Genomic DNA, 25,556 nt, shown 5'->3' with positions numbered 1-25,556 from the left:
GGAAGGGAGATGAGGTACACAGACACTCGGAAGGCTGGGAAAAGGGGTGGTTTATTGTCACACACAGTGCATGTTGACGTGTCCACAGTGACACCTCTGTCCCCACACGGAGTGGTCTGACACGGTGTGCACAGCGCTGTCCCCTCAGCCCCTCTGCAGCAACACCCAGCTCCTCTCCACCACCATGGGGGCTCTGTGGCAGATTATATTTCCTATTCTTATGTTAATTTCAATTAAATTAAACAGCCAATTATACGTTCTAAGGATACATTACAAATTAGATTAGCGGGCTGGTCTGAAGCCATTCATCCCACCAGGACTCGAGCGTGGAGCAGCTCGTGCTGCTGAATAGCTGCCCATTTACTGTGCACAAAAAAGGATCGAGGACTTTCCACTGTCAAACAGATGACAGTTGTTGTGATTACACATTATTCCTCTTCAAATTAAAACACTGAAATCAGCTGAAACAACAAGCCTCTTCTTGCAAACCCTCTCGTGGCTGGCGCTGCGGGGCAGATGCCGGGTGCTGCTTGGAGCAGGGAAGCCCTGCAGTGGGCTGGAGACACAGGATGGAGCCAGGCCCTGTCACAGAGGGACAGTGCCCCTCCTCTGAGTGCCCCCCTTGCCCTCAGCCCCACAGGTATCCCTGTGCACCAGCTGTAGGGATTGTATAGGATCAAACTGCCCTAAGCACGGCCCCGGGGTTATCGTGGAATTGTAAAATAGTCTGGGAAAAGACCTGAAGGATCATCTCATTCCAAACCTCCTGCCATGGAAGAGACACCTTCCACTATCCCAGGTTGCTCCAAGCCCCATCCAACCTGGCCTTGGACACATCCAGGGATCCAGGGGCAGCCACAGCTTCTCTGGGCACCTGTGCCAGGGCCTCAGCACCTCATAAATCTGGTTCTGCCCCATGCTTGCACAGGATGGCATCACACCAGGTACAACCAACCTCCAGCAGCAGCAAAACTGTATTTTAAAACACTTTTTCCATCTTGAAATCCAAGTCAGAGCAGAGGGTCCCTGCACCATCTCCATCTAACAGCAGATTCAGGGTCAGAAGACAGACTGGAGGGGAGGTGGTGTGGGGGGATTGTCATGGGGAGAGAGGCTCTGGTTCCTGGCAAGGTGACACCCAGGCCATGTCCAGGACCAAGAAGAGCGAGAACTGGCTGCTCCCTCCCAGCTCACAGCACGGGGCTGGGGACATGATATTTGGAATAATTTGAGAGGAAAGGCAGAATTCCTGAACCCCTTGCAAGAGCAGGGGCTGGCCTGCGCAGCCAGGCCCCACTGCTGAGCTGCCAAAAGCACCTGCAGGCCTTGGAGACACCCCAATGTGGTCTCCTGCCAACGCTGCTCCCCACCACAGGGACAAGGTGCTGAGATCTCCCAGACTTGCTCTATTCCCTGATGCTTTTCAGGAGAGGGAGGCAAACATGGACAGGAGGCATCCCAGATGCCCAGGACCTGCAGGTGAGGGCTCTCGGGTGGGAGGCAGCTTTGGGGACATGTCTGTCCATGGCAGGGACTCCTCTGCTGCAAACACAGAGCACATGTGGGGGTTATGGCCTGATGGGCACAGTGACCCTGCTCACCCTCTGCCATGGCCCCAAAACCACCCTTGATGTTGCTGCTGCTTCACCTTTTGCTCCTGTGCTGCACCTCCTCTTCGACTGTAAATAAAGCCAAGCCCCAGCAAGCTCCCACCAGCCATCCCATAATAGAACCCCCTGAGCCTGGGGCAGCATTCCCAGCACTGCAGCAAAGAGGAGGATGGGCCAAGGGACGTCCAGATGTCTGAATGTCACACAGCTCTTAGGGACCAGCTGTGACCCAGCCAAAGCCATGGCACAGCCATGTTCTAAAAGACACTGCAGATCCTCATGCAGGTGACTCAGGAGGGAGGGACAAGTGCTGAGCATGTCTATGAATGATGTCTTGACCTTTCTCCTGCCTTTCCCCTCCTGGAAGGGGAGGAAAGTGCTGTCCTCCTTTACAAAACACTCCACAGCCAGGCAGCAGCATCTCTGCGCTGCATGTTGGTATAAATCACAGAGGACATGGCTTGACCGAGGACCTGGGGAACCATTCTCCTCCTTGGCAGCGTGGCAAATGTCCAGTGACCCCAATTCTCCACTGAGTCATGTTCTGTGTGATTATCTGTGAGGGTCCAGGTGTTGCAGCCAAGCATTGATTCAGAGAAATGTTCTGCACAGTGAGAAGGATAAAAGATTTGTAGTATTATTGCAGGTAAATATTTGCCCTGTCAAAAAGCATTCAACAGTAAATGCAAGCCTGAGAGAGAACATTTGTTCTTGGGAAGGTACAAGGAAATAGGGAGGCTGCTGCAATCTATCCAGATGACACAAACCACCATGGACTCTGTGACATCCCTCATCTAACTGGGCTTTTCCTGAAGCTAATGCAAAAGCTCAGTGACACTCCTGACACTTTAGAGATGAGATGGGTCTAAAGAGACACAAACCAGCCTGGCAAGTCTTCAAAGTGAGGAAAACATTGATGTTTGTGAGGCTGAGAGGTGCTACAGCTTGGGCTCCTGGTGTGCACAAGGAGCACACGGAAGTTATGGGGTGCCCACACCATCCCACGAGCTGTGATGGCAATTCCCCCAACCCAATCCCAGCAGGACCCAGGGAGAGCACTCTCCCACCAGCACCACACAGGGAAGGAGCTGCAGACAAGCAGCCAGGTGGTTCTGGGGGTATCTTGATTTATCCAAAGCTGGATGATGTGTCAGATGGAGTCAGGAGACAGAGAAGCACATGGATGGATTTGCCATACAGACATATTCCCTATTCCCTACAGCATCTCAAAGATTCACCACATGCCATTGGTCACAGCAACTGCAAGGATCACCAGGTTGAGAGAACACCTTGAGCCACAGAGAGTCCAAACACAAGGAAAAAGGTAAAATTGAAGCTTCCTTGGGACCAGCTGCCCGTATTTCCTCAAAAGCCTTTGGTCTCCTTGCCCACTACACCCATTACTCACACAGGCATGATCCTATTTGCAAGAAGGGAATTTTGATACATTTCTCCAGCACAGAAACCAGAGGGGTTTTCTGCTCATCTCATGGCACTGAAGCCACAGGGACAGAAATGTCAGTTGAGGTGGCAGGAGAAGGTGGAACTCACTTGGGACCTTCAAACTCCAGAGAAATGCTCTGGGGCCAGCATGGGAATGGATGGCTGCTTGCTGTGGGGTGGCCAGGGGGGCTGTCCCTCCCATCACCCCTTCTGCAGGCAGGGATGGCAGAGGGCTCCTGTTCACACCTGCGTTCCCAAAGCCCTGTGCCAAGAAGTGAAGCAGTGCTGATTTTCTGCGTCAGCAGCTCTGGGCCTTAGGAATGGAAATTGATTTGCCTCATCCACACACATGGAGATCTGTGTGAATACCAGGGTCAATGAATTATGAGGGGAGAGGTGCATAAATACTGGAAAGAAGTATTTATTAACAGTCACATACGATCTACAAATTGTCTTTGAAGTGTTCCCAGCCCCTGCTACATTAATTTTCACATGCTCAGGTTTTTTTACTACAGGAATGCTGTTGAAAAGGGAAAATGAGTTCTTGCCTGAACAGAAATGTGCCCTGGAAGTGTCTGCACAATGTTCAGCAAGAGGTGGGGGGCACAGCAGAGCAGCAGGGAACCTGTGGGAAAGTGGGCTCTTCCTCCCTCTGTGTGTGCTCTTCTTCCACATCCAGAGTACAGGGGTTTAGAATCATAGAAACACTGAATGGTTTGGGTTGGAAAGGACCTTAAAGATCATCTTTTTCAAAACCCCCTGACACAGGCAGGGACACCTTCCACCATCCCAGTTTGCTCCCAGCCCTGTCCAGCCTGGCCTTGGACACTTCCAGGGATCCAGGGGCAGCCCCAGCTGCTCTGGGCACCCTGTGCCAGGGCCTGCCCACCCTCACAGGGAACAATTCCTTCCCAGTATTCCACCTATCCCTGCCCTCTGGCAGTGGGAGCCATTCCCTGTGTCCTGTCCCTCCATCCCTTGTCCCCAGTCCCTCTCCAGCTCTCCTGGAACCCCTTTAGGCCCTGCAAGGGGCTCTGAGCTCTCCCTGGAGCCTTCTCTTCTCCAGGTGAGCACCCCCAGCTCTCCCAGCCTGTTCCCAAGACAAGGTTATTCTCTCTAAAAACCCCAAGCAAGTCCTGGCTGTCCCAAAGATCAAACCCCCACCTCCCCACTCCGTGGGCATTGCTCTGATGCTGACTCTACACTACAACTGCAGCACAAATCCATTCCCAGCTCCATCCCAGCTCTTCTGGATGGCTTCACCTTTGAATCAGTGGGATGTTTATACCTTTAAACTTTACATGAGTTGATCTTCTCCTGTCTCCTGCAGATCCCATGCAGTCCTGGAGCCACAGCGCTCCCCAAAGCCTGGATGGTTTCAACCAAAACTGACAGCTCAGAAAGGTCTCTCTTCTACACATTTTACAAAAATTTGTATTTCATAAAACCATTTGTTCACAGAGGGTCCTGAACATCCTTGCTTGTCCTACTAACCTTGGATGTCCTTGGGAAGGTGCCACAGTGGCAAAGGGAAGGCTCTCGTGTGGTGCTCAGCAGGATGGGGCTCTGGAGGGAGCAAGATCCACAGGTAGCAGAAAATCTCAGTTCACACCAAAATTAAAAAAAAAAAAAAAAAAGGAGGATTGCCTCAAATTCTCCACTTTGGGGGATTATTTTACATGCTACTAAGGACAGAAACAACATTGTCAGGACCCTCTGGCCTCAACCTGTCTGTTGTGTGGGTGGGAAATGAAGAATAAGGTACCAATTATTTATAATTATCTGAAGGATGGAAAACCCTTGAGATTCAGCCTGGCCATTCTGCTGCATCCCTTCCCATGGCAGCACAAGCTCACAGTCAGGTTTGATATTGTCCAAGCTGTTCTTGACCTGCATCACCACTTAAAAAAAAAAAAAAAAAAAAAAAAAAAAAAAAAAAAAAAAAAAAGCTAAAAATAATACAGTTCTGTGAACAATTTAGAGCAAAAGAAATCAGCCTTATTGTAGGCTTTTAAAAAGGCTCACAACTCTCTCTCCCCCTCTATTTTTTTTTTTAATCAGTATCTTATCCAGAACTGGAATCCTGTCAAGAATAGTGGATAGCAGGGAACTATAACTTCTTATTATGTGTATAGTGATTTTATGAATTCAGTGGGGAATGAAATGCAATTTTGTCAGACTTGTCTGTGTTCATAATGACCAAGTCAAATTAATCATCATGGATAATACTCCTGTGTCAGCCATTCAAGAGATTTTTTAATAGAATTTTTCTGATTCATGTCTTGCAGTACATCAGATCTGTAGTAATGCAGGCACTTCTAAAAATCAGTGCAATTATGGCTTCTTGTTGGCCTGTCATTTTCCTGGAATAAAAATGTCTCCACAGAAGTCATATACTGTACATAAACCAAAATGGAAAACAAAAATATAGTTACAATTAAGTTTGATTTTTTTCTAAAGATTTAATATCTTTTTGAGGCCATTATTTATAGGCAGTACATAAAGCTCCAGAGCACGACGTGAAGATGGACGGGTTTATCACAACACAGACCAATTTTATCCTGGTTGTCATTCCTCCTTTGATTGCCCTGTGAGTTAGTGGCTTTTGCAGGCATGGAAATGACTATCCCATAGAACAAACAGGGGATAGGTAATGGGTTTGCAGTCAAATGATTGTGTTTATTAAAAATGTATCCAGGAAAGCCCACTCAGATCCCAAAGGGCTCCTGTTCAGGAAAATCTCTGGTTCAAGCAAAGGTTACGGTTTCCATAAAGGCAGATATAGATGGAAGGGGCAGCAGTGCAGCAGGCAGGGGTGCAGAAAGGATTAGGAGTGCTGTGTTTATCCTCCTGAGGAAAGAGAGACAGACAGACCCCTAATTCCCTGGTGACACAGACAAAAATGAGTTTTGGAAGTAGATACCCCCAGGAATGAAGAGGAAGAAAAACGTAACCACGCGTCTCAGCCTTTCTTGCTTTCATGGCAAGGCAGCAGCTGCCTCGCAGGAGAGGGCAGGGCAGGACCCTGCCAGCACCCCACATGTCCCAGAGGGAGCCCCACGGGAGCCTGCTGGGACAGCTGTCCCTCCAGAGCCACCTTCTCATGCCACCAGGTGCCACCTCTGCATGGCAGCACCACGTCCCTGCACGGAGACCTGCACTCCTGGGTACGCAGATCGTGGAATCACCCAGTGGTTTGGGCTGGGAGAGACCTGGAAGCTCACTCAGCTCTGCTCCCTGCCACAGGCAGGGACACCTCCCGGTACCCCAGGCTGCTCCAAGCCCTGTCCAGAGGGGATATTAAGGCTCAATTCCTGCTGACAGCGTTTTCAGAAGGATTCAGTATTGGTTTACACAAACATCAGCAATAAACCCTCGGTTGTAGTCCACGTGCAGGGCCGGGCTGGGGGGCACGTTTGATGCACAGCTGCTCCTCGGTGACCCAGAGCAGCAGCTCAGCTCAGCTCAGCTCAGCTCAGCTCACCGATTTTTTCCTTACCTCCCCATGCTGAGGAGGGAGCTGTTTCCTTTCACTGCCTGCTTCCGTGGCTGTTCTTCCCCAGGCTCTCAGAGCAAACGTGGCAGTGCTCCAGGCAAAGCCAGGGCATCTGCAAGCTCTGCTCCACCTTGGCAAAGAGCAACCTCTGTCATCTGCCTCACAATCAGCCTCCTTAAAATTGTTTATAATGATTTTTGCCTGGTTTTAAAATGTATTAAAGGCGCTGTACGTCCAGTGAGACAGCAGCCAATGGAATCTAAAATTAGACTGACTAGGCCAGACAAATATAAACCCATTTCTTTTCTTTCCTAGGATCTCTCCTTGAAGTGAATACAAGGAATATCATATTCTACTCAAGAACATCACGCATTTCAGGGAATTATTTGAGTACAGGTTTTACATAATTGGCTTTTTTGTCTCATGGCATACTGAACTTGCATAATGAGCTCAGTGCACTCACAGCAATCCATTGTTGGGCTGGATGGATTTGGTGGAGGGTGCTGAGCCCAGGGTGTGTTACACAATGGTGTATAATGCACTGTAAGCAGGTCAGGAGATAAGGCAGCCCAAAACCAGGCACAGGCAAGGAAGAATTAGCAAAAAGCACTCTAAGAAATTAATTCAACCTGGCTTCAGCTGAGCCAGAAGGACGCAGAGCAGGAAGGAAACTGCACTCTGTACCACGCTTGTTCTCTTTCAGATTTTGTCTTAGAGTATTTCCCATGTGCTCAAAACTGAAGGAGTGGAGTTAAGGGATTAAATAAATCCTTTGTGCCACACTTCACATGGATGATTTTTCTGCACCACATTTTCCAGAGTTTCATCTCAAAGACATGTCCTATGTGTGGCACGTGGCATTCACAGCCATCCCTTGCTCTGGGATGTTGTGGGCTGCAGCAAGGTCCCTCAGCAAGGCCACAATGCCAACACAACCCATCTGCAACCCAGACTTTTCTCCCTCAAATATACCCTGTTTGGGTTTTTTGCTCTCATCAGCAAAGAGACATTTTCTAGAGAAGCCCTGCATGGCCTTCACCACCCAGAGCACACCAGAAGTGGTGGTGTGGGCAAGGCACCAGAGACACCACCAAGAGCACATCACCAATGCTGAGGATCCCATGCTGGAGCTAAAGGGACAATTACAATTTTTTCCTAAATGCCCCATGCTACCCCTTGCTTTGCTCCCTCTTCCCACACAGAACCAAAGTCCTTAACCTCAGGCTCTGTTTTTAGTGTGGGAACTCCACAGCACTTGGGATGTTGGTCCTGCTCATGGTCCCAGTCCTATAACGGCAGAGCAAAGAGCAGTAACAGCTCTTGGTACCCTTTCCTTCACAGTGTGGGTATCAGCCAGGTGAAATCTTCACCATCTGGGCCAGACCTGGTACTTTTGCTAAATTTCTTTATTTCCTGTTGCCAACACCTTTGAAGTACAAAGCATCATCACAAACCCACTTGGATTTGAGCCCTCACACTTCCCAAGCCAGGCTTGGGACCCCAAAGCAAACTGACAAGAAAACTGTAGATATTAAAAAATCGAAAAGTAATAAATCCCAGCAGAAGCAGTGCCCCCCCTCGCCATCAGCCAGATTTGATGTGTGTGATTAGCACGAGGAAGGCAGGGATGTGGGGATGGCTTGCATAATGTGGTGCAATCTAGCACCTCCCCCAGGGTGCCCAGCTGCTGCAGAAGCAATTTCACAGCTCATCATCCATTATGAGATTAAAATAATTTTTTTTTTCATTCCGTGAAGTATTAATAAATTGTGCAGGCAGACCGGAGTTAGTGCCATTTACACAAATGGTACTGAATCACCCACCTAGTTATTTCTTAATGGATTGAGTATCTGTGTTCCTCCTTAGCCTGTAATTTAAAAACCTAAGTACACAAACCTGTTTATTTGTCTCATCAGGCCCCGAGCCAGCACTTACTGAGCCTGGGGACAGCGGGACAAAGGCAGAGCTCCTGCCTACCCTGGACCTGCCCCAGCACTTTACAAGGGAAACAATACCAAAACATCCACATCGATGGATGGGAAAAGGGAAATGCACCACAAAAAAAGCCCAAGCCCACACTGAAATCCCTCCCTTCTGGGGAAAAAACTCACTGAGGCATTGCTGATGTAATGCAGGTTCTCTGGTACACGAGTGAAGATGTAAAGCTGTAGTCAGAGCGCCACTAATGGCTCTTTGAACATCCCTGCTTTATTATGGTATCAGACGAAGTAGGCATGTTTAATGTTTAAACTTCCAACAACAAATGCCTTCAGCAAATATGTTTAATGTATTGATTCAGTGCTTCTTAAGCGCCTGTCACCTCAGCAGCTGAGGTGCTGCTTACCTTTTTTTTTTTTAACATTTATTTTATTGAAATTAAGAATGTACCACAGCTTTGTAAAATGCCACCTTCTCCCCTCCCTTCTCTACTCTTTACCCCCAAGAACAGCTTGAAATTCTTCACCCACCCATCCACTGCCAAACATTTCAGGCTGCCAGGAAGTTGCCAAAATGGGGAAAGGAAATGAACTGAAATCTCCAGGGTGATAAATCAGCTTCCCACATTATCCCGAAGACCCTCAGCCCCCGAATCTGGCTCTGGCACGTGGGAGATGTGCCAAAGCCAAATACTCCTGAGTCAGCTCTGCCAAAGCAAACCCTGAGGTGGGACAGAGAGGGCATTGACCCAATTCCAGTGGCAGTGACGGGGTGTGGTTGGCCAAGGGAGGTCAATGACAGACTGACCATGGGGTTGGGATGTCTCACTCCTTGCAGATCCTAAATATGCACAACTCAGGAACAGGCCAGCCACAGAATCACACAATCACTGAGGCTGGAAAAGACCTCCGAGTCCATCAAGCTCCATCTCTGACTGCCCATACCCCCTGAACCCAGTACTCCCAGTACTCCCAGTCCATGCGATGTCAAGGCAAGAGCAGCTGTGGCTGCCCCTGGATCCCTGGCAGTGTCCAAGGCCAGGTTGGACAGGGCTTGGAGCAACCTGGGACAGTGGCAGGTTGGTTCCCTGCCCATGACAGGGAGTGGAACCATGTGAACTTCAAGGTCCCTTCCCACCCAAAGCATTCCATGATAATCACACAGGATCTCTCTCTACCTCCTTTGCATTTGCTGAGAGCCACAATTATGACTCTTCCTTCACAACTACAGCTCCAAGAATTTTGTTCTTTTCCTCCCTTATCCAAAGCAGAAGCTGTCATGTCACAGGAGCACAAAGGTGCTGGGGCTGTTAGGGAAAGCAGGAAGCACCAAGAGACTCGTGACAGAACTGTGAGAACTGGAACGTGGTGCAAGGCCAAGTATCCAAATCCCCAGAGTAGGCGTGAAAATCTCAGCCTTAAGCCTCCAATATGTGAATTTTGGGAAACAAACAGATTTTATCTTTAACAATTTTAACAACTTTTTTTTTCTTTCCTTTAATAAAGCCAGGCTTATATATGGTATCTAAAAAAAGGCAGGAACACACACATGGTCGGGAGAGACTCATCTATGCCCTAAATCAGACACTCATCAAATTCCTTCTACAGCATTAAGCAACCTGGACAAAATGAGCAGTGAGAGTAGGAACCGTCCTTTCAAGAGGAAGGCAAAAAGGAAAACCACCACATTAATAATCAGAACAGCAATGTTTCCCTAAAGTAAGGACAACTGTCCATCTAGGAGGTCAGCCAGGGCATCCATCTGCTGCTCACAGCCAGGAGTCTGCATCCAGGACCAACTCCAGAGCTGGCACTGGCAGATCCAGAGGCCATGGACATCATTTGTGCACACAGGGAATGGCTTTGCAGAGGAAAAGAAGGTGCAAGAGGACTCACATCCACACCAGCCCAACACGGATCACTCAACCAGAAGGCCCAACCAAACACCCAAGGCATGAGGTCAGAAGAGAAATCCAGCCCCAGCTCTCCAGAGGCCAAACCACCTGAAACTCTCCATTCACTGAGCAGCTGGAGAGGTGTTTCTGTTATTTTCACTGGTTTAGAAACACCAAGTAGAACCTGAACTGCTCCAAAAAACTGGACAGAAGTGGAAGAGTCAAAATGAGAGGGAGATATGCTGATGGAGAGGAGGGGGAGGCTCTGAGCACAACAGGACTGCACATAACAAAGCCAAAACATCAACCTCATGGTAAAAATTCACATTTCCCAGCGCACTGAAGGGCTGCAGCTGCTATCTGTCAAATCCAAGCCCACACAAGGCCTAGATATTTCCATAAACCTGGGATGACTCAGAGCCAAGTGCTTCTATTGCCAATTCTAGTACCAAACTGGGCACCTCAAGTCCCACTTGGTGTTACCAAAAAGCATCAGCCCAGTCTGACCCCAAACACAACCAAAATGGGACACATTGTCTGCAAGCTAAGCTGCACCAGCTTTCACCACTTCTCCTCGCATCCCTATTCTTGATATCAAATAACAGGAATCTCTTTCCAGACTGAAACAGAGTGAGAAAGAAGTCAAAAATCAAGGATTGCATGGACAAAAGGGGAGGAAAATATCCCTGTTAGGTGTCTCTAACAGGGATATTGCAGCACTCCTCGATGCAGACATCTGGAAATCAGGACAGTGGAATTCCACTGCATGTTCCACTTTGCTGTGTTTCAAAAATTAAACACCATCACATGAGTTGCTCAGAGCACGCCAGAGTTTCCTGCACTTCACAGAACATCTTTCCTTTTTTATTTTTGAATTGTTGTTGGATCTCCAGCATCTCTGTCTGAGCATGGTAAGATCCTTCCTAAAGCTGCATTCAAGTGCATTCAGTAACCTGCTCTCAATAGCAGTTGGGTTCCCAGCCTTGCAGCACCCTGACTTGTACCCAAAAAATGTGACCTGTTGCTCCATCTGCTTGCAGAAGTGATGGGCATTGTCCTCCAGCTGGATCCAGCCTGGAAACGAGCACTTTTTGCATATTTGCTTCCAAAATGCACTAGGAATTCATGAAGCCTGGGAAAGAAAGCTTCTCAGGAGAAAAGCAGCTCCCATGGGGAGCCTGAGCCCTCAGTGCCACGTAGGTGTGTGGTTTTGTTTAGAAGTCATCTGGAATTCTTAAAATAAATTTGCTAAATTGTCTTCCAGAGACTGATGGCTTTTTCTTTCTTTCTTTTTTTTTTTTTCTCTCCCTAATAAACTTTCAGGGGTATCTTTATTGTTATGTCTAATTTTAGTGAAAACTAACATTTCCTGAGATTCAATTTCTCTCATAATTGTTGGAAGGAAACTAAACTGTCTGCTGTAAACATTCACTGTATTGTGTGAAAAGTATCTTTATTACAGCCCACTGGGAATACTGATAAAATTCCCAAACCTAGCCTTTCCTCACTTTTTTTTCTTAGAGCTCACTCTTTTCTCTTACATACCCATTAGTGTCAGTTCAAACATTCTGAGGGCGAGATATGAGAACTTAAAATATATTATTTAACAATCAAGGGTGGAATAAAGACTTGTGAGCAGTAAGATCCTCTCTGCCTTCCCTTTCAGTGCTTTCTATTATAGAAAATGAGGATGGCTATTCCATTTGTCTGCGTTCGTGCTCAGAGTTGATGTAAAAAATCTCATTAGTTTAGTCTGACATATATTCAATACAGTCTATGTACATATTTTTTTTTCATTCTATTCTACAGCTGCAAAATGATACTAAATTTCATCAGATTGGAATGAAAACTGTGGTCTTGGAACATTTCCCTTTAAGGGCCTTATATTTATTCAGAATTCATGAATCATTTTCCAGTAATACAACTATAATTATTCTTAAAGTGTTATGTTTGAAGGTTTAATATGAAATACTTGCAAAAAGCTCTTTTTCACTTTGATAGTTTGTAATCTTCATGGTAATCAGATCAGTTAGCTCCTTCCCACAGCAGCCAGGAAAATACAATTCAATATGAATCTCATACTCTTCACTCATGTTTTAATTAAAGTAATAAAAGCCAAGTCATATCTTGCCCTTTATGGTGTACACAGATAGATAGACCTGAGCTAGACAGCATCAGACCTGGCACTTTTGATGGCAGCTGATGGATTTGCTACTTTGAGGTAAGTTTAATTCAGGCTGTCTCCGAGGCTGCTGATCATGGTTGCAGTGATGGTGAGACCCAGCAGTGCCCTTGGCTGAACAGCCCAACAGGCGATGGAACATGGGCCAAACGTGGAGCTGATGGAGCTGCTGTGACAGCCATCCTTCAGCTGGGTCCCGTGTCACAGCTCAGCTCCCTGGGAAAGCTGCCCAAATGCCCCTGGTTTTTGGTTCCCACCATGGCTCTGACCAGCCTGGCCTGGTGTGTCACCTGAGAGGGAAGATCTCAGCCTTCCCCAGAGGAGCAGGAGCACAAGGACTGGTGGCATTCTCTCCTCAGCCCCGCTCTGCTCAGCCTCACGAGCGAGGGGAGGTCGGAGTGAACCAGAGCCTGGCTCTGAGCAGAAGGAGCTGGATGGCTGCACTTGGGGTACAGAGCCCTCATCATCCTCCAGAGCCTGCAGAGCCCTGACATCATGGAGTCACTCAGGGTGGAAAACCTCTCCAGTATCATCAAGTCCAACCTGTCCCCACCTTGTCACCCAGCCCAGAGCACTGAGTGCCATGGCCAGGTGTTCCTTGGACACCTCCAGGAATGGGAACTCCAGTGCCTCCCTGGGCAGCCCACTCCAATGTCTGACCACCCCTTCAGTGAAGAAATTCCTCCTGATATCAGATCAAAATCTCCTGGGGCACAGCATGAGGCCATTTCCTTTCATTCTATTGATATTTGCCTGGGAGCAGAGCCCGACCCCTCCCCGGCTGTCCCCTCCTGGCAGGAGCTGTGCAGAGCCACAAGGTCCCCCCTGAGCCTCCTTTTCTCCAGGCTGAGCCCCTTTCCAGCTCCCCCAGCTGCTCCTGGAGCTCCAGTCCCTTCCCAGCTCTGTTCCCTTCCCTGGACACTCCAGCCCCTCAATGCCTTTCTCATGAGGGGCCCAGAACGGGGCACAGCACTCGAGGTGCCCCAGCAGTGCCAGCACAGGGCACAATCACTGTCCTAGTCCTGCTGCTCACTCTGGTTTGGGTACAGATGCTCTGCTGATGGTCCTGGAATGGAGCCCGACCCTGCACGTGCCCAGGGCAGCCTCAGAGCTGACACAGAGAGAAGGGCTCATTCTGCCATCAGCCAAGGCAACAGAGGGGCTTTCCTTTCTGCCCAGGCCTTCATCCAAATGCTGAAGTGGAAAATAACATTTTCCTGCTGGAAGTAAGTGGCTCCTCAGTTAATCACTGTGTTGTGACAGCAGACCCAAACACCAGCTCAGGATGGGTCTCTGATGAGGAGGGAAGAAGTAATCAATCAGCTGGGAAAGGAAATCCCTAGAGCAATGGGCTGGGTATTTTCTTGCACGCTGCTGTGGCCCACGGAGCTGCATTTCCACAAATAAACAGAGTTTTCCAGAGCAACTCCCCAGAGGTCCATTAGAGAAGCAAACCACCCTCTGCAGGAGCCAAGCCCAACCCCCCAACAGGACACAGGAGGAAATCCTTGCTCATCTCAGCTCCCCGAGAGTGCTGGGCTGCGCTGTCAGAGCTCAGCATCAATCCTGGCACGCACAGCTTGGCTCCCTGTCACACTGTGTCACAGCAGGAACTGGGGACACGCTGGGGAGTCAGCTCAGCACAAGGAGCTGGAGGATCCAAAGGCACAAACAGCTTGTGGATGGGACTGCCTTTGGCTGAGTGACTGCCACCACTCCAGGCCAGCCTGGGAGCAGCAGGAGTGGCCCTGATGGGGGTTTAAATCACGCATAAGCACCATATCAACCTGCGAGCTGTGCTTTAAAGGGGGTCTGCTCTCTCCAGAGCTGCTCCAGGCTGCTCCCCATGCAGATCTCCACCTTGCCCTGGGCCATGCTGACCATCAAAGACAGTGGCTCTCTTTACACTGTGTGCAGTCCCTTTACAGCAGTAAAAGCACATGGGAAATCTTGACAAAGTGACACTTTCTTGGCTAAAGCACACCACCTTCCTCATCATTTGCTGCTCTTTCAGGAGCCATTGGCTTTACAAGCCCAGCAGCATTGCTGGACAGTCAGGCCACGTGTCCTCATGCCACAGGAGCCACCCTGCACACCAGCAGATCCTGTTCAGTCTGACTGGACCTCAGCTGTGCCCCACGGTGCTCTGAGCAGTCTCAGTCACTCCATCTCCTTCACCCTCCAGCACGCAGGGAGCATTCCTGGGATCTGGGGTACACCTTTCCTGCAGCCCCACTGGTGGGCAGGGTGGAATTTTGGTACCAAGAACCACCCATGTCCAATCCTCTATCAGAACTCATCCTGGTACCAGTATTTTCTATATGGAACCCTTCAGATCAAGATGCAGCAGCAGCAAAGGCTGTTTCTCAGGGGGATGGACATGGTCCTGCTGCTCCTTCTCTGCCACCCCCAGGTTCCCACCACCTCCCCAGCTCTGCTGCCTCCAGCCCTGGGCCAATCTCCTGCACAGACTGGATTTTTATTATTATTTTTTAAGTGTTTCACTGCAAAAGAAATCCCAGCTCTGGTTGAAAATTGGCAGGCACGTTTTGATTCCACATCTTACAGAACAAGGGCTACAGCCAGATGTGCTGCTTAATACATACACTCTTTTTTGGGTTAAAAACATTCTCTGAGGTGATTCACATCCCAGAAAACCTTGGAAAGACACAGGAAAGACAAGGAGAGGCAGCTACTGGAGCTGGCTATGGTCTCCAGCAGACCTTGGAGAGTGGTGCATGCTGTGGCCAGCCCTCAGGCTGTCAAGTGTGGTGTGTGTCCTCCAGTGCACCTGAGGATCTCCTTCTCCCTCCTGCCTTTGGCCCTAAACCTAAACCTATCAGCAGTCTCCTTGATGAAATATCTGCCCATGAAATTCAGCCACCACAACAGTTTCAGTGTTTCCCATCCCTACCAGGTGCTGTGTGCCACCTGACAGGTAGGTGTCTTCAGCTGTTTGAGATGCTGTTTCTTTTTCCCTTTTTTCCCCAGAGTGAGTGCAGTAGAAGCAGAGACCATCCATTTTGGTCTAGGAACAGCTCAATTGCATTCGTTTTTCACTCTGGGATGCTTGGTGGCTGTTTTTCAAACACCCTAATGCTAAAAACTTAGGAGTCCCTTGAGACCAAGGGTTGAAGATGACGTTCACTTTGCTTGTAATACAAAGGGATTTTTTATTATTATTTTATTTAAACACTACAGCTGGCCTTGCACCAGCAGTAAAACCTCCTCTTGCTATGACTAAGCTACAGGAATCACTTCTTGACTGCACCTTTCAAAAATTTTGCTGTCACACAGGAGTTCATGCAAAATTCACAAGCCTGGATCATCAGCTGTAGTTGTGCTCAACTCCCAAACCCCTCCTAGAAGGGTTTCCATTAGCTGCTGATTATAATAAATGACATGTAACACTCTATTGTTCATTCTAAAATAGCACATGAGATTCTTCCTGAATCGTCTGCTGAGAAAGGCATTTAGGATCTATCAATGTCTCCCCTCTATTTTTTCTTCTCCAGCACAACATATGAAATTATACAGTATTACTCAAAGAACAGCAGGGAGAGAGCAAAAATCTGTATCTTAGCATGGAGGCCTGCAGTGCACACTCCCAAACTCTGTGTAATCCTCTTTCAACTCTGAGTCTATACAAACCTCTCTCTTCCCTTCACCAGGGGTCTTTTATACTCATATATCTGTATGTTCTTGCAGTATTTGCAATGTATCCTTGTAAAGGGAGTGGGGAGTCTTCAGTTATTTACTTTCAGGTGTGCTCTGCCCCTGATGGGGCCAATTCCAGACTTCAAAAATATAGATTATTTGCAGATTGGAAGAGACCAAGATTCTGCATGGGCACAAGAGAATAAAATCCAAAGAGCACAAGACAGCTGGAGATTCAGGAGCACCAGAGCTCTCCACGACCCCTTAAGAAAGGAGGTCATATTGCCCCTTATTTAAACCCCTCCCTTACTTGTGACTTCCTTTAACATTGACCAACCTCTGATATCATCTGCTCCTGTGATCAACAGATCAAGCCAAAAATCAACAGAATATGGAGCCCCCAAACCCTGCCTCCTCAATTATTCACTCAGAGCGGGGTGAAACACTGGCACAGATTGCCCAGAGAAGCTGTGGATGTCCCATCCCTGGGAACATCCAAGGTCAGCTTGGACAGGGCCCTGAGTGACCTGATCTCATTGGAGATGTCCCTGCTCCTTGCAGAGGGTTTGAATTAGATGACTTTTAAGGGTGATTCTGTGATTCTATGAAAGTTAAAACAAGTTTCTTCATGTGCAAAGGATTAATCAGAAACACCAAAGTCCATGAAGGGACTTGAGTGGAAATTGCACAAAGAATAACCTCACCATAAGCTCTAAGTTTCTGTGCAGACCTTTCTATAAGACTCAAGAGAAGGACACCCTAAGGAATTGCTCAGCCAAGTGATCTCCTGGGTTCTTCCTGCCTTTCTTCCCAAGCAATCCCAGGTTTGAGGCAGTGGCTGTGGTGACCATGAGCAACCTGCTGCTCTTTATGGGACAAACAAAGTGCTGGAAGCCCCTCCAAATTCACACATCTGGTAGGCCAGAGACCAGCTGCCCTAAGGACATCTCACACCTGGGCAATTGCATGTTGTTTCTTCACTGTCAGTGGGAGAGCAGCCCCACCACTGGTGGATTGAAAACCACCTTGGTTCCAGCTCCTACTCTGGAGGGAGGAGCAAGAATGAGGGCAGGGTGACCCACATCTTCATTAGGAGCACACAGCTACCCTCACTCTGCCCAGGGCTCCACAGCCACTTCAGTCACTGTGTTCTGCCTCCGTGGTTCCCTGCAGTGATGGGGAACCCCTGCACTCACGTGGGTCTGCCCCAGCCCCAGGTTTATTTTATCAAGTGTTGACATTTTGCTGTGATTCAGTCAAGATTGGTGGGAGCAACACGTCTGCCAGTATTATGACAAGGTTTGAAGGCATATTTTATAGCAGAGGCTGCCAAGACGAGCTCTGTCTCGTCTGGAGCGTTAGCAGAACATGAGGAAGGTATCCATAGCTTCCCACACATCATTAATTTCTAATTATCCTATCTTTGCTTTCTGCATTATCACTTATTTACCAAACACAGCTTTATTGGACCGCCCAGTTCCTTATAAGCACCAAAGCCATTGTTATGTTAAAACCAATGTTCTAAATGTTATTTATTATTTGATAAACCTTGTGTAACCCTGAATGAGGACATTAAACGGCAAGAACACTACTTCAAAATCCCATTTTAAATAAGTCACCAAGACAGCTGTGCCTTTATAAAACACATTAGAGTGGCACTCAGAGCACATATGGCTCAGGGATATATACAAATTATACAATTTCTGTCATTCGATCAAATAAGAGGGACGTTTTGACCCCAGAAATGAGTCAAATGTAAGTTGTAATTCCAGCCCCAGCAGAGGCCCTGGTGGTAATGGATCCTGACGGCTGATCAGAGAGCCCTGACCATTTGACCCACCAGATCAGTGACTCACTGTATCTATTATGGCTAATACAGACCCCAGCGTGGAGATATACGGAGGCAGGGAGATAAAGGGCAATAGATGCAGTAGATAAATGTTGATTTATCCACACGCAGGCACGCGGGGACACCCGCAGATGGATCCCACGTGGGCAGGAAGGGGCGGCCGTGGCTCACCCCACACTCAGGCTCATACAGGAGCATGGCTGCAGACAGATGCTGTGGATGTCTGTGCACATGATAGACATCACCTCTCCTAACTGCATCTCCCTCGGGGTGTCAGCAAAACCCCTGTGCCCAGTGGGGCTCCCCGAGTCACACACAGCCAGGGAAAACCCACCTTCTGTTTTACACATATCCATAGCCTCCAGAAACACATCCCTGCCCATGGATTTGCCTTCTTGGCAGTGTAAACAGCCCATCGACGAGTTACCCAGTCCCACCCTAATGCCCAGAGCCCACATTAAAGCCCCTAGTGCTGCTCTACGCATCAGGTGAGACACTTGATATTATCTGCAGCAGGTGTCTCACCAGGCTTGGGTGAAATCCTGCCTTTTTCTGTCATAGAATCCCAGAATGGATGGATGGGAAGGGACTTTAAAGCTCATCCCATTCCACCCCTGCCATGGGCAGGGACACCCTCCAGTGTCCCAGGTTGCTTCAAGCCCCATCTGATGCCTTGTGAAGGCTGACCTAGAACAGAGGCTAGATGGAGCTAAAGAATAAAGTCAGGATTTATTAGAAAACCTGCATGGATCCACCTTGGGCAGCACCAGAGCCCAGCCAGGGCTGCACCCAAGAGGAACCAAAATGGTCCCAAAATGCACGAGCGCTCCCGGGGGCTCTCACTGGGATCAGCTCTGCTCCATTTGCACCTTGCAGTTCATTGTCCCATTCCAGCTTTAGCCCATGCACTCCCATCCTGCTTGTTTTTCTCTCTCCAGCCCACGCTGTTTGTGCTCTTGGGCCTAAGGTTTGGATCATTTGTCCTTGGTGCCCAGCTGGAGAAGGAATTGTTTTGTCTCCCTGCTCTGTGCAGAGAGCTCACCATCCCATAATATGAAGCTCAGAAGTGCACACTGAAGCAACTCAGAATCTGAAAAATATAAAAACTAAAACCTGAGGCATCACATCCAACCTGGCCTTGGCCACTTCCAGGGATCCAGGTGCAGCCACAACCTCTCCAGGCATCCTACTTTTTCAGCTGTAGAATCCCTGGAATGGTTTGGGTTGGATCTTAAAGACCATTCAGCTCCTACCCCTGCCATGGGCAGAGACAACTTCCACTACCCCAGGCTGCTCAGTGCTGCTGTGCAAACCTGGCAGCCAAGACCTGACACTTTTGACACACAGATGGGCAGCATGAGCCTGCCAGCAGGAGCAACACACAGGAACAGCTTTAGGAGGAGGAAATGATGTACAAAAGAATTTTGTCAAATTAACTCTCCTATTTTCAACTGAGCTCTCAAATTTTCACCACTTTATAGCAGTGGGTCCTGTCTGTGCCCTCACTTTCAAAAGCAAAGAGCTGCAGTCTCCCTGGCCAGAACAAACCACAGTGGTGTTGAACAGCCTTTCCATGAGGAGTCACACTAATTAACTTGTTGGGACAGAAACGGGCTGGTTGCTCAGCTGGAATAAGCCATGCACTGAAATCTCATGGGATTAGGCAGAGCACAGGATCCAAAGTGTCCAGTGATAAATAATCAGCTCTTTCCTCCTCCAAGCTGCCTCTTGCCCAGCTAGCAGCCAGAGATATTGATGGAGGGAGGGGAAATGCAGCAAACACCCCCCTAAGGCTTTCCATAATGTCCCTGCACTGACCAGGGACACAGTCACATCCCAAAAGCCAGGGGACAGTGGTCCCTAAAGCCACGCCAGGGCCGGGCAGTCCCCACAACCTCATCACATCACCCCCAGCTCCCTGACAAGGCAGCTCCTGCATTTCTTCACCCAGCACATGGGATGATGATACCTTCTCACAGGGGATTCCCAGGCAGAGTTAATCCATGTTTTTAAAGCACCCATGGACTCTTCTTGCAAGTGCAAAAGTCTCAATACCAAATAAAACCAACCTCACTCCTCAGCCTTTCCCTTTCCTGGTGTTACTGTCCTTATCACAATGACCTTAATAAATATCTTTTGCCACTGATTTTGCAGGTGTTTTTACTTCTTTTACCAGCACCATTGCATTTCTTTCAGAGCACTTCCTATCTGTGTATTCCTTGGGATTTTTCACATTACTTAATTCCTTGCCTTTGTCTGGGGAGGGGGGGTGGGAAAGAAAGAAGGAAAATTGACAGGGGTGAGGAATGATGCTCTGCTGACTCCACAAGACACAAGAGATACCTCACTCATCTCGAGGGTCAAATGTCCATGATGGTTTGATCAGATGTCAGCTTGCATTTATACCCTGGCCTCTGCTGGAGGTTGAATTACATTTCACATTTGACTCACTTCTGGGGTCAAATGTCCCTCCTATTTGATGGAACAAGAGGAATTATTTTCCCCAAGCAGGTTGTGCTGGTGTGAGCTGTCAGTGCTCTCATTATGTTTTAGGCTCCTTTATTTCTGCATTTTGTCCTCATCTGAGTCCAACCCCTCTGGGATGACAAGAACTGCAGCCATGGCACAAAATCCATCCCAACAAGGAAAATCAGGGGAAGGAAGAGGGCACCTGGCTTCCATACGTGTTGGATGGTGTTTTGTGGGGGTTTTACATGGGCTTTGCTGTGGGGTTCTGTTTCTTCTTCCCCTCAAGCTGGCAGCTAGGCAGGGAATAATGAAGGGGAGGCAGGAGGACCCTGATCCTGGCTTTACCTCACTCTTGCCATGAGAAACTGCAGAAACCCAGAAAAGTTTGGGTTGGAAGGGACCTTAAAGCTCATCCCATTCCACCCCCCTGCCAGGGATCCAGGGGCAGCCACAGCTTCTCTGGGAATTCCATCCCAGCCCCTCCCCACCCTCCCAGCCAGGAATTCCCAATTGCCAATCTCCTATCCATCCCTGCTCTCTGGCAGTGGGAACCATTCCCTGTGTCCTGCCCCTCCAGGCCTTGTCCCCAGTGCCTCTCCAGCTCTCCTGGAGCCCCTTTCGGCCCTGCAAGGGCTCTGAGCTCTCCCTGGAACCTTCTCCCCTGGGCTGAACAGAACTTCCTTAGGATCAAAAACCAGACAAGGCCTGAGACAAAGCTACTGTCAGGGAGCTGCAGGATCTTGATGGAGAAAAAACCCCAACCCAGCAGGCTCATCTGCTCATCAGATGGTTCCAGCCCTGTGTACAATTTGCCTTTGTCTTGAAGGAACCAAAGGGCTGTTGGATGTCCCTCATGGGCTGTAAAGGTATCTGGTGGTTCAGCAGCCTCTGAGGTGAGATTGTGAAACCCCCCTCCTGCTGTTTAATGTACTCCTTCGGGTTACAGCAGGTTTAGCAAACAATAAAAACCATCTGGAACCTCCATTTAAATAACAGAGTTGTGTCATTAGTGCTGAAGTCATGGCTGGGGCTGTAAAACCAGTAAACAAGTGCTGATGTGCAGGTAAATAAAGGGAGGTGATGCACTAAGGAGGGTGAGGAGGAAGCTCCTCCTCATCCTCCTTGGCCAAAGCTCATACTGGGTGTGAACCCACATCCCTGAAGGGCATGAACTGGGATCCTCACCCTCCCTCCCAGTTACACTCCTGCCACGCCAGATGAGGTCATGGGGGGTCACATCAGGCTCCACAGAGCCCCAGGTGCCCCCCTGCACCCTTGTACTCCCAGAGCCCTCTGACCATCCCATACCAGCCCAGGGAGGGAACTGGGCATGCCAAACAAGGCAAAGGCCCACATTTATTTTCCATGTTACTCTCCACAGTGCTTTTCCTGGTGGAGAAAGAGCAGCACAGCCCCTGTGCAAGAAGCCATCCCTGCAGTGGGGGCTCCTGCCCTCCTTTGCCAAGGGAAAGAACTTTCCTTCCTCTCCACCCTTAACTGCTGCTCCAAAATGGGAAACAGCAAGTAACCAGAGAGCAAATGAAGAGTGAACTCCTGCTGCCCAAGTTACAGGGATCTAAGCTGGTTTGGTTGATCCTTCTCCAGGCTCAAACTCAGGACATGATTCCTCCACCACTTGGTAATCTCTGCTTTCCTTTGGGAGCCAACCATCCTCCTTGAGGTGCAGCAAACCATTCCCATCCCCACAGCACCCTGCTGGCCTCCTCTCATGCCCACCCTTGAGGGAAATGGGATGAAATAGGTGCTAAGCAGGAAACACCAGTGGTTCATACTGGCCATGGCTCTGCCCAAATCCAGCCCGGTCCCGCAGGCACATCGTGGCCAGGGACGGAGGCTGGTCTCTGTGCCAGCACTGCCAGCCCTTCCCAGGGAAATCCTTGTCCCCTGGGAGGTTTTAAAGGCAAAATATCTACAACAACTGCCCTGTGACCATCCACAGCATGTGGCTCTGCACAGCTGGGGGGGACAGGGCTGACCCCTGGATGGGGCACTCGGGGATCACCCCATTCTTTCCCATATTTACTCAGCTCTGGCAATTCCTGGCTCAACCCCATGCCGTTGTTGGTTGAACACATATTTGTTTCTGCTGAATCACTCAGCAGCACAAAGTTTGCTGTTCCTTCCCCACCCTGGAATTCCTCCTCACGCAAGAACAACCTCTCCCCACACCAGTGCCAGCTCCCAGAGCCAGAGCAGGAACAACTCTCCCCAGCCATGAGCCAATGCACTGCTGTGCTCCAAGGAGGCAAACCACAGGATTTCATCCCATTCCCAGTGTAATATGGACAGAGTTTAACCCCTGCTGCCATTGCAGCATGTCATCCACAGTGATGTCCCAAACCACAGGGCCACTCTGTGGGGCTGGGTCTGTGGTCAACAAAACAGCCCAACACAACCAAAAATGGGGTGCTGGGATGTGCCAGCAAGGAGCTGCCACCTTCCCTCCCGAGGCTGCATGTGATGAGATGCTTTGTGCTGAGGGTGCAGCACCTCTAACCATGCCAGGCCACCCCTGAGGGGTGCACAGGGGGCCAGCTCTCATCTTCACGTCAGGGGGACAGAAAGGCATGTGCTGAAGTCCTCCTGTCCCAGCAGGACTCAAATATGGGCTTAACTTTACAGAATCACAGAACCAGGGTGGAAGATCACCTTAAAGATCATGTTCCAACCCATACACAGGTTTAGGACCCCACTCCATGTTTTTTCCATGTGTATCCAAGCCCAGAGAAGGCTCAGGCACCTGCAGGACATGAACACTTCTATTCTGATCCCCCACACGTGGGTTTCTAGCTCCAAAACAGGAACCCCTTGATTCCTTTTTCTCCCCTCTTAATCTATTTAGCTACAGGAAATACTCCACATGAGGGAAGGAGACACCTGAACTGCACACAATACTTGGAAACTTCACTGTGTCCAGAAACACCAAATGCACCTTCATTTTGGGTGAGGGATGCTGAGGCAAAGCTTTTCAGCAGAGCTTTTCAGCAGAGCCAGGCTCCAGTGAGAGGCAGCAGCACCAGGATGGAAGCGCATCCCAATCCCTCCACCAAGTGCATCCGCTGCTCCTCAGCAGCAGCTGGGCTCTGACCTCCTCCATGGACACTCCTGATGTCCCAGGAGGGCAGATTCACAGAGAGCTCCTAGAATTTGTGCTTTAGTCCCCTAAAAAATCTCACCCCAGCAAAACAACACTTACCTGATTGGCCGATAGAAACTCCTGGGCGTTGTCGTTCATCCCCATGTACATGTTCTCCCCATCAAACTAGAAAGGCAAAAGAAAGAGTTAATAAAATGCCATCTGCACACAACACTCCTGTGCATCCCAAATACCTTCCTGGCTCTTCACATCAAGAGCCAGAATTCCCAGAGGAAAACCCTGAGCTGCCGTTTGAACACTTTTGAGAGTGTATGAGCACAACTTCATCCCAGTTATTGCAATGGGATATGCTAACATAGCATGGATATGGGATTTTTTCAGTGAAATGAGGAATGAATCACTCCAGTTCAAAGAAATAATTCAAATGTGTGAACCCACAGATGCCCCCTGCAGCAAAGATCACCCAAAAGAAGCTGTTACTGAAATTCCTACTAGACCACCAATCTGATATAAAAAGCAAGCTTCCATCAGTGGAAATGTCCAGACTTGGGCAGGTCACATTCAATCCTCTTACAGATCTCAACACCAAAGCAAAGTTCCTGCAGCAATGCAGAATCACTCCAGCTGTGGAGGAGGTTTCACAGTGACTTCTGTGAGCCAGAGAGAAGTTTGATAACAGGATCCATGTTTACCCCTGAAAGAATTTTCTACCAAGGTCGTTGGCAAAGAGACCAAGAAAGAAAGAAGAATAAATAAGAGAAACCTGCAACTGTCTATTCCAATGAGCACTTTGTCTTTCCTGACCAATGAGTAAAGTGTAAATTATGAGTTTTGTAAGAGTGTAAAAAAGCATGCAGGCTATAATAAAAACGGGTTTGAAGCCTCCTGAAAATGGAGCATTGCTTTGTATTGTCTCAGTCTCACCTACAACACGGAGCATTCAGGAGGGGTCTCTGTGCACAGCCTGACACATCCATCCCCTCATCTCCTGCTCTCCTGCCTGTCCTGCCAGGACTCTGCTCCAGGGCTGGGCTGGGCAGCCTGAGCCCGTCCTCGTGTGTCCCACAGCTCCAGTGCACACCCGATTCCCAGCTGCTAATCCACTTCTCAGGTCACAAAACCCCCATGGAGAACTACAACTCTTCTCACTAATCAGCTGCAACGGGAGCTTTTCACTCGCTCAGATTCCAAAGGAAGGAAAAAAGCCCTCCAGGATTGTCTCCAGCTCCAAGTACAGCTGGGGCAGGCCTCAAGGCTGAGTTCACAAATTAATTATGGCAATAAAAACAGGCTGTGCCATAAAACACTCCCGAGATGAGGATGGTGGTACCAGCTGTGAGTGACACCTTGCACTTAACAAGGGGAAGAGCCAACCCTCCTGCCCTTACCAGCAGGATGATGAATTGGAGATCATTTACCTCTCACCTGTTCTCTCACTCTCTGATATGAAGCTGATTCCAGTTATGCCTTAACAGAAATTGGCCATATTAAGAGCAATAAAAGTGAAATCTAAATAAAACCAGGTGAAGACTTTCAGCCTAGACAATTAATTACGCTTCCATTTCTCAGAGTGCTACAGGATTAGCTATTAAAGTCAGCAGAGTTAGTCAAGCCAAGTGGGGGCAACACGGCTCTGCTTGGCCTCAGACATCCTCTAATTGCCAAACTGTCCTCTGGCACAGCAAATCAATTAAAAGCTGTAAAATTGGAGCAGGTATTGTGGCATTCATTAAGTGATACCAGCAGCAGGTGGGAGAGGATTCCTGTGCGATCCACCAGTGAGGCAGGAGCTGTGGGATGCAGTGAGCACTGGGACAAGCCATTTCCCCAGAAGGCAGCTGGGGACCATCCACTTTAACCTGGATTTCCCTCCACCTGTCAGATGATCACTGGCCCAGCC

The 25,556-nt window shown here is 48.9% G+C and overlaps 1 protein-coding gene across 1 annotated transcript in view; it reads right to left on the bottom strand.

Moving 5' to 3' along the window:
- The window catches only part of TOX2 (TOX high mobility group box family member 2), a 148,894-nt gene that overhangs the window by 62,924 nt on the left and 60,414 nt on the right, over positions 1 to 25,556 (bottom strand). The window contains exon 2 of the mRNA XM_053993323.1: positions 23,756 to 23,821. Within this exon, the coding sequence (XP_053849298.1) occupies positions 23,756 to 23,821 (66 nt within the window). The remainder of the gene's footprint in view (positions 1 to 23,755; positions 23,822 to 25,556) is intronic.

The sequence above is a fragment of the Vidua macroura genome, chromosome 17, assembly GCF_024509145.1.
Source record: "Vidua macroura isolate BioBank_ID:100142 chromosome 17, ASM2450914v1, whole genome shotgun sequence".
Classification (NCBI taxonomy): domain Eukaryota; kingdom Metazoa; phylum Chordata; class Aves; order Passeriformes; family Viduidae; genus Vidua; species Vidua macroura.
Note: the sequence above shows the minus strand (reverse complement) of the source record. Positions and strands in the feature narration are given on the sequence as shown.